Genomic DNA, 9,861 nt, shown 5'->3' on the forward strand with positions numbered 1-9,861 from the left:
CCTGTATGAGACATTACAGTGGTAGATACCTGTTAATCACCTGGTAGCCCCACCCCTAAAGCGTCCCCTGCTTCATAGCATAGACTTCTATACAACCAGAGGAGTCGCCCCCTGTTGGTCAGGAGAGAGAATGCAGCTTTAACACATGAAGCAGAGACTTCTATACAACCAGAAGAGTCGCCCCCTGTTGGTCAGGAGAGAGAATTCAGCTTTAACACATGAAGCATAGACTTCAATACAACCAGAGGAGTCGCCCCCTGTTGGTCAGGAGAGAGAATGCAGCTTTAACACATGAAGCATATACTTCTATACAACCAGAGGAGTCGCCCCCTGTTGGTCAGGAGAGAGAATGCAGCTTTAACACATGAAGCAGAGACTTCTATACAACCAGAAGAGTCGCCCCCTGTTGGTCAGGAGAGAGAATTCAGCTTTAACACATGAAGCATAGACTTCAATACAACCAGAGGAGTCGCCCCCTGTTGGTCAGGAGAGAGAATGCAGCTTTAACACATGAAGCATATACTTCTATACAACCAGAGGAGTCGCCCCCTGTTGGTCAGGAGAGAGAATGCAGCTTTAACACATGAAGCAGAGACTTCTATACAACCAGAGGAGTCGCCCCCTGGTGGTCAGGAGAGAGAATGCAGCTTTAAGACATGCAGCATAGACTTCTATACAACCAGAGGAGTGGCCCCCTGGTAGTTTTCCCATAACTACTTTTCGAGAAATCTATTAATTTTCAGAGACAAAGAACAACCACAAAGACTCACGGCGCTGCTGCCAAGAGACTCGGGTGTTGCTCCTCTGGCCCGGAGGCGTTCTGACATCTTGAAGGTGTGTTGCATGTTATTACCTTGTTGGCATTTAATTCCTCATTCAGTCACAATTAACTGGGTCAACGGACACGCCTCTGAACATCAAACAGGGCTTATTGATGTTCAGAGGATGACGCATGTCCGTTGATCCAGCGCTGCTGAGCCTGTGCTATTATTATTATCATCATTATTATTATTAGCAATATTATTATTATCAATATTATAATTATCAATGTTATCATTATTATTATTAGCATTATTATTATCAATATTATTATTATCAATTTTATTATTATTATTACCATTATTATTAATAATAAAATATATTTCATGTTTGCTTCAATGCTGTCAAACCAAATCCCTCCTGGGACGAATAAAGAATCAAGATTACATTTTCATAACGCCTCCTCGCCCATGTACACAAGCATTTGTCGAATGTACCACACACATACACACACATACACACACACATACACACATACACACAACACCGAGTCCACTACATGTGCGATGTACAGTAAGTCATTCAGAGAGAGGAGAGGAGGGATTTAGCCATGAGATAACGTGTGTGTTCTGTCATGTTATGTAACACACACACACACAGACACACACACACACACACACACACACACACACGTTATTGCCCGTTTAAGTTGGTCTGAGGAAAATATGTTGTTTCCAAAACCATTAAAATGAATGTTTGTGGTTTTTGGACGACGAAATGTGCGACACCTCACAAATGCATCGGCCCGCCGAAAACCACCTGCAAAAAAACTGCTGCTCCTGGCGTCTGATCGGAGGCGGCGGGAGCGGTGCTGCCTTCAGGGACACCCCGGGACTCTAATTACCAACTAATAAAAACACGCAGGGATTCGGCGCAGTGCTTGGGTCTCAGTTGGAGTAAAAACATTCTTTATTTTAACAATTCTTGGCGTGATTTTTCTTTTTAACTTTAGCAGAAGCCCGACTAGCCGTGAGGTCATTGAACGCACCGCGGCATCGAAGAGAGAAAAGAGGGCCGCAGACAGTCGGGAGGCGGGTCATACTTCTGACGCCCCCATGAGAGGAGAAGCAGAGTGTGTGGATGTGTATGTATGTGTGTGTGTGGGTGTGTGTATGTATGTGTGTGTGTGTGTGTGTGTGTGTGTGTGTGTGTGTGTGTATGTATGTGTGTGGGTGTGGGTGTGCGTGTGTATGTGTGTGTATGTGTGTATGTGTGGGTGTGCGTGTGTATGTGTGTGCGTGTGTCTATGTGTGTATGTGTGTGTGTGTGTGTATGTGTGCATGTATGTGTGTGTGTGTGTGTGGGGGGTGTATGTGTGTGCATGTGTGTGTGTGTGTGTGGGGGGGGTGTATGTGTGTGCATGTGTGTGTGTGGGGGGGGTGTGTATGTGTGTGCATGTGTGTGTGTGGGTATGTGTGCATGTGTGTGTGTGTGTAGGGGTATGTGTGTGTGTGTGCATGTGTGTGTGTATGTGTGCATGTGTGTGTGTGTGTGTGTGTGCATGTGTGTGTGTGTATATGTGTGTGTGTGTGTGTGTGTGTGCATGTGTGTGCGTATGTGTGTGCATGTGTGTGTGTGTGTGTGCGTGTGTGTGTGCATGTGTGTGTGTGTGGGTGTATGTGTGTGCATGTGTGTGTGTGGGGGGTGTATGTGTGTGCATGTGTGTGTGTGGGAGGGGGTGTATGTGTGTGTGGGGGGGTGTGTATGTGTGTGCATGTGTGTGCGGGGGGGGGGTGTATGTGTGCATGTGTGTGTGTGTGGGTGTGTGTGTGTGCATGTGTGTGGGGGGGGAGTGTATGTATGTATGTGTGTGTGTGGGTGTGTGTGTGCAAGTGTGTGTGTGGGGGTGTATGTGTGCATGTGTGTGCGTGTGTCTATGTGTGTGTGTGTGTGTGTGTGTGTGTGTGTGTGTGTGTATGTGTGTGTGTGTGTGTGGTGTGGATGTGTGTGCATGTGTGTGTGGGGTGTGTGTGTATGTGTGTGCATGTGTGTGTGTGTGGGAGGGGGTGTATGTGTGTGTGTGGGGGGGGGTGTATGTGTGTGTGTGTGTGGGGTGTGTGTGTATGTGTGTGTGTGGGGGTGTGAGTGTTTCTGTTCTTAACTCAAGGACGCTCTGCTCCAAGGTTCCATGAGCCTCGATTTGATTATATTTTCTCCATGTGGGTCTCGATGGCAGATTCTGTGTGTGTGTTTTTGTGTGTGTGTGTGTTTTGTGTGTGTGTGTGTGTGTGTGTGTGTGCTACGTGTCACCTCTGCAGTTATTCCGGTCCACAATGTTAACCATGTGACAAACCTACACTGTTTACAGCTGTTCTCATGAACTCGGCCGGCCCGACTGCGAAGGGTTAACGGAAAAATATGAATAATAAAAGAAGTTTATTAAAGGTCGTAATCCAGAGCGTTAATATATAATATAGCAAACGGCTACTAGCTATGTCCAGATAGAGTGGAGTGATGCCCGCCGGTAATCACTGTTAGCTCTGCCGGCTACGTTAGCGCTGTTAGCATCGATTGCACCGTCGGTTGCTCGGCCGTCGCCATGTTGAGAGCCATGATGAGTCAATCCCTCTCCTCCTCACAATAAAAGAACGTTTAGCACCTTTAAGATACGTTTTTTTTACTGTTTTTCTAATGTTTGTATGTTGTCAGGTGTCAGGTGAACGTCCTCCCTCCTCATAATGTCACGACCAACGGCGACTTACTTTTAAATGGGCTGAGAGAGCAACGACAGAAGAAGAAGATCTCTTGGCGAAGACGCTGAGCACGAGGCCGCTCGGTGTTTTTTTGGGGCGTAGGTCGGCGTCGCGTTCGAGGACCGCGTGCCCGCGAGCGCTCGGAGAGACGCCTCCCGGAATGTACAGAACATCGCGTTCGGGTGAACAACGAGGCGCTTTGAAGTTCTCGTCAAGCATTTCAAAGGATTTGATTCCCGTCCAACAATTTGACAGAGAAACATCCGACTGAACGGCTTCACAGCGAGACGAGGGCGCGGCGAGGGAATGTTGATGTCTTCAGCCAGACGTCAAGAACGACTCACGTTCTGACGCCGCTCTCTAATGCCGTGGTTGATGCCGTGGTTGATGTTGTGGTTGACGTTGTGGTTGATGTTGTGGTTGATGTTGTGGTTGACGGCGTGGTTGACGGCGTGGTTGATGTTGTGGTTGATGTTGTGGTTGATGTTGTGGTTGACGGCGTGGTTGATGTTGTGGTTGACGTTGTGGTTGACGGCGTGGTTGATGTTGTGGTTGACGTTGTGGTTGATGTTGTGGTTGATGCCGTGGTTGACGGCGTGGTTGACGGCGTGGCGGCTACGTATAAACAAGAGACATCAAATAGACAATAAAGACAGGAAGTGGCATGGAGATCTCTCATCTTTAAACCTTGTGACGATGTACCACCGTCAGATCGTGTTGTTGTTGTTGTCACAGACGTGAGAACGACCGCACGAAGAGTTCGAGACATCGTGCTCACGGCCGATTGTCGAGTCCTGGGCGGTTGTTTCTTCATTAGAGGAAGATTAGAGTGGTGAGGCCTCTGTAGATGTCTGCTGCCATCTAGTGGAGAATGACGGTAATGCAGCCACTCGAGTACTTCTATTGAACTTGTTGTGCTTCCTTAACCTGAAGAGGAAGACACAGCTTCTAATATTCGCTTCTTTCTCTATTCTGTTTGTTTTCTATCATTTGGTTGGTAAAGTTGCTTCAGATCCTCGCTCCCTTTTAGTCACCACAAAAACATGAAATAAATATAAATCTGATCTAAAACTAGCAGAAATCAACAAACGGTGGAGACCAGCACGTCACTTCCTGTCCGTCACTAAAAACTACAACCATGAACTGAACCACTTCCTGTCTGGAGGGTTGTATGTCCGAGTGGAGACTTGAGACGCTCGACTCGTGCTCTAAAGTCCTGCTTTGACGAAGAGGAGCGGTCACGTGACCGCGATGGAGGACGAGCTCCTCTTCAAGACACGAGTGAAATGTTTGAGAAAAGCTTGAGATCTGATAGACACTTGGCTGGATGTGGCACCTTTTAACATCTAAATCATGTGTGTGTGTGTGTGTGTGTGTGAGCAATCAGTCGACTGTTTTCAGCTTGTTTACCCACATTAACATAAAAATGTCAATTCATAAATGAAATTGTGATCTATAACAATATATACACACACATAATATATATGTATACACATGTGTATACATACACACACATATATATATAAACACACATAAATCCGACTGTTATATTAAGAATTGAGCTGGACACACATTTTTCAAATTACCTTTTTTTATTAAAGTCACCTTTAACTCGACGTTCAGCGAAACAAAACATGGAGATATTAAAAAGAAAAGACACTCGGACGTCTCGTGTTTGGAGCAACAGAAAGACTTCCGCTGAGAAGCTAAAGAAAACGTTTCACTTGTGTAAAAAAATTAAAATAAACCCTCAAAGCCGACTCAGGTTCAGACCACGAGCGCGACGACACGCCGGGTACTAAATAATATTCTGTGGCTTACGGAGGAGAATGATTCTCTACGGAGCAGTCGAAGAGAAACATCACGAGAAATAAAACTCAGCAACAATATTTTTGCCCAAATAAAAATAAAAATGTGGGTTCTTCGTCCAAAACTAAAAAGTCCTCTTTCTTTCTTTCGATTCAAGTCACGTTTTATTTCCTTGCGTCCCCACAAAAAGAGGACGAGTTGTGACGCCGCTGCACACGAACACTCCCTCCCAACAGGAAGGGGTCGCGGGGGTCATCAGCCCACCCTGAGGGGCGGAGCTACGAGGACGACGCCGTCTCCTCGGACGAACAGCATGGGGATGTTCCTCTTGGTGGACTGGAAACACAGATTATAAAGATGTTACACATTTACAACGAACAGAATCTGCATACTGGCTCCGCCTCCTTTGGAAGAGGAGCCAGGAGGAGGAGCCTAAGTCGTCACCTTGTACAGCTCTTCGTACGTCTCCTCGTCGATCTCCACCGTCGTCACCGTCTCCTCCACGTCGCCGAGGATCATGTTCAGGTGCTGGTCGTAAGCCTGGGACAAACGAGTGTTCATCAGCAGGTGCGTGTAACGCGCGTGTCCCCACAAGACACCTCCTAGTCACGGCCCTCACGGGGCCAGGATTACAAGCATGTGTGTGTGTGCGTCTTACGTGCAGGCGGCCGCGGAGCTCCCGGTCGTTCCTCATCTTGACGTAGATCCTCTCGTCCAGACTCAGTCGGATCAGGTCGAGCGGCTCCTCGACCGTGTTGGTAGACGGTTGCTGCAGCACAGACGACAGGAAGTGAGTCAGACAGGCGACAGGAAGTGAGTCAGACACGCGACAGATTTTAATGACTTCAGAGACTAAAAAACTATGAATTAATGGAATGTCAGTAAACTGTTGCTCTTATAACTCGGAAGAGAAAAGGTTTCCCCAAAATATTCTGACCAAAAGAAATGATAGATCCTCAAACACTCGTCCGATGAGTTGATTTTAATCCACAGGTCGGTTAAAAGAATTCACACGTTAGCGCCACTTTAAATCTCTTTTTTTTGTTACCACATGTGTTCTTGGACAGCAGGAAGAAAAATGAATAAAACTAACATCTAATAAAACCAGAATCTGCCGATGAGTGGATGAAGAGGGAACAATATTCTGTCTTCTGCACCAATTACACTTTAAAGACTGTTTACAAGACACTTCATCGCTTGGTTTGAAAGAAATATTAAGTAATAAAAGATATAACGAACACTACTGCCTAATCAAAGAGGTGTGGTTGTCATTTCTTTTTTCAGCGGAACACGTGCAAAGAAAGAGCGAAGAGAGCAACTTAAAAACACCAAGCAGTTCAAATAGGAGCATGTGCCTGTGTTTGCGCATGCGCACAAGAGGAGAAGGCGAGCGCAGACTTGTCTCCTGATGAACTGAAAGGAAACGTTTCGGCTGTGCATTAAAGATAACTTCAACATTTTAGGAGATGGCGCGTGCGACCGTGTGTAAGAATTACACATTAAAGGTGTCGCGTCACTTTAAGAGAGGAACAAACACCCGGCTGTGACGGCGCGCGCCCTCCGGAAGGCCGCCGCCATTGTTTGCGGAGCAGAAACTATCACCAGAGACGCGACATCTCTCCGGAATAAACGAGCCCGCGGGTCTAAACCTCCTCGCACGTCTCTCCGGGCCGTTAAACACACGCGGCGCGCGAGATTAACGGGTCAAATGCCCCCGCGGGCCGCACTGACCTGCTCCACTTCGTCCGCCATTGGGTTTGAGTCTGCGTCGTGTGGGCGACGGAGGAACGGAGGTTGCCAGGTCCGTGGCGGAAACACGTGCTTTCAGACAACTCGGTTAAGTGACGTGCGGATGAATTTTCTTTTTTAACGTATTGGTAAAACTACATGTAATCAATAACGAGTCAAATCCCTCCACTAAAAATGTGACGTAGTAAGATTTCAGGAGTTTGATGAGCAAAATGTACTTAAAGTATAAAAAGGGAAAGTACATATTGAGTCCTCTCTGTTATTTTATAATTTCAATGGATTATTATTAATAATTATTAAAATTAAATATAATAATATTAAATTAAAATCATTCTAATTTATAATAAAAAATAAAAAATACATAAGAATGATTTCAATATAATATTATTCTTCTATTATATATATCTAGAATATAGAAGACATAAATTATACTCACTATAGCACTATATATATATACTATATATATATATATAATGAGTATAATTTCTGCTCTTGTTATAAAAAGTCCACTTGCGAGATTTATATCCATCTGTTTTTACTTTAAGAACATTTTGATGATAAAACAGAAAGTCTGTTCTCTATCAACTAAGTAACAGTTTGAAAGCAGAAATGTGGCGTGTGGGGCTTTCTACGCATGCGTGCTAGGAGGATAAATTGCAAACCTGGCAACCCAGAAGATAATCAGTACCATTCGTTACTCTCTCTCCCCCCCCCCCCCCCCTCTCTCTTTCTCTTTCTCTCTGCTCCATCAAGGTAATTGTAGATCTGTTCTTTGTACCACATTCATCAGTTTTAACAAAATGTCTGAATTCGATGCAAACTGTCTAAAATAAATACATTTATATTTAGTCACTTTGACTTTGTCGTCAAATTATCTGTTGAATCTTTTAGTGGCTGATTGTTACCATGGAAACACTGGTCAGGTGTCTGATGTTACCATGTAACACTGGTCAGGTTTCTGATGTTACCATGGAAACACCAGTTAGGTGTCTGATGTTACTATGGAAACACCAGTTAGGTGTCTGATGTTACTATGGAAACACCAGTTAGGTGTCTGATGTTACTATGGAAACACTGGTCAGGTGTCTGATGTTACTATGGAAACACTGGTTAGGTGTCTGATGTTACTATGGAAAGACTGGTCAGGTGTCTGATGTTACTATGGAAACACTGGTTAGGTGTCTGATGTTACTATGGAAACACTGGTCAGGTGTCTGATGTTACTATGGAAACACTGGTTAGGTGTCTGATGTTACTATGGAAACACTGGTCAGGTGTCTGATGTTACTATGGAAACACTGGTTAGGTGTCTGATGTTACTATGGAAACACTGGTCAGGTGTCTGATGTTACTATGGAAACACTGGTCAGGTGTCTGATGTTACTATGGAAACACCGGTCAGGTGTCTGATGTTACTATGGAAACACTGGTCAGGTGTCTGATGTTACTATGGAAACACCACCAGTTAGGTGTCTGATGTTACTATGGAAACACTGGTCAGGTGTCTGATGTTACTATGGAAACACCGGTCAGGTGTCTGATGTTACTATGGAAACACTGGTCAGGTGTCTGATGTTACTATGGAAACACTGGTTAGGTGTCTGATGTTACTATGGAAACACTGGTCAGGTGTCTGATGTTACTATGGAAACACTGGTCAGGTGTCTGATGTTACTATGGAAACACTGGTTAGGTGTCTGATGTTACTATGGAAACACTGGTTAGGTGTCTGATGTTACTATGGAAACACTGGTTAGGTGTCTGATGTTACTATGGAAACACTGGTCAGGTGTCTGATGTTACTATGGAAACACTGGTTAGGTGTCTGATGTTACTATGGAAACACCACCAGTTAGGTGTCTGATGTTACTATGCAAACACTGGTCAGTTGTCTGATGTTACTATGGAAACACTGGTCAGGTGTCTGATGTTACTATGGAAACACTGGTCAGGTGTCTGATATTACTATGGAAACACTGGTTAGGTGTCTGATGTTACTATGGAAACACTGGTCAGGTGTCTGATGTTACTATGGAAACACTGGTTAGGTGTCTGATGTTACTATGGAAACACTGGTCAAGTGTCTGATGTTACTATGGAAACACTGGTCAGGTGTCTGATGTTACCATGGAAACACTGGTCAGGTGTCTGATGTTACTATGGAAACACTGGTTAGGTGTCTGATGTTACTATGGAAACACTGGTCAGGTGTCTGATGTTACTATGGAAACACTGGTTAGGTGTCTGATGTTACTATGGAAACACCACCAGTTAGGTGTCTGATGTTACTATGGAAACACTGGTCAGTTGTCTGATGTTACTATGGAAACACTGGTCAGGTGTCTGATGTTACTATGGAAACACTGGTCAGGTGTCTGATGTTACTATGGAAACACCACCAGTTAGGTGTCTGATGTTACTATGGAAACACTGGTCAGGTGTCTGATGTTACTATGGAAACACCGGTCAGGTGTCTGATGTTACTATGGAAACACTGGTTAGGTGTCTGATGTTACTATGGAAACACTGGTCAGGTGTCTGATGTTACTATGGAAACACTGGTCAGGTGTCTGATGTTACTATGGAAACACTGGTTAGGTGTCTGATGTTACTATGGAAACACTGGTTAGGTGTCTGATGTTACTATGGAAACACTGGTCAGGTGTCTGATGTTACTATGGAAACACTGGTCAGGTTTCTGATGTTACTATGGAAACACTGGTCAGGTGTCTGATGTTACTATGGAAACACTGGTCAGGTGTCTGATGTTACTATGGAAACACTGGTTAGG

General features: G+C 44.8%; 1 protein-coding gene across 1 annotated transcript; it reads right to left on the reverse strand.

Moving 5' to 3' along the window:
* Positions 1-5,085: 5,085 nt before the first annotated feature.
* Positions 5,086-7,140, reverse strand: lsm3 (LSM3 homolog, U6 small nuclear RNA and mRNA degradation associated). Its single transcript, XM_056436435.1, has 4 exons — positions 7,053-7,140; positions 5,980-6,090; positions 5,766-5,861; positions 5,086-5,657 (listed from the first exon to the last, which is right to left on the reverse strand). Exons 1-4 carry the CDS (start codon positions 7,071-7,073, stop codon positions 5,577-5,579), a joined length of 309 nt encoding a protein of 102 aa, XP_056292410.1. The 5' UTR covers positions 7,074-7,140; the 3' UTR covers positions 5,086-5,576.
* Between the last annotated feature and the right edge of the window lie 2,721 nt (positions 7,141-9,861).

This window comes from Pseudoliparis swirei, chromosome 18 (genome assembly GCF_029220125.1).
Source record: "Pseudoliparis swirei isolate HS2019 ecotype Mariana Trench chromosome 18, NWPU_hadal_v1, whole genome shotgun sequence".
NCBI classification, from domain to species: domain Eukaryota; kingdom Metazoa; phylum Chordata; class Actinopteri; order Perciformes; family Liparidae; genus Pseudoliparis; species Pseudoliparis swirei.

Bases quoted from the DNA above. Each gene is read 5' to 3' on its own strand.
- lsm3 (XM_056436435.1), bottom strand. From the start codon at position 7,073: ATGGCGGACGAAGTGGAGCAG. The intron at 6,091-7,052 runs GTCAGTGCGGCC...TCTGTGCTGCAG, and splicing joins TGGCGGACGAAGTGGAGCAG to CAACCGTCTACCAACACGGT. The intron at 5,862-5,979 runs GTAAGACGCACA...CGTTTGTCCCAG, and splicing joins AGCTCCGCGGCCGCCTGCAC to GCTTACGACCAGCACCTGAA.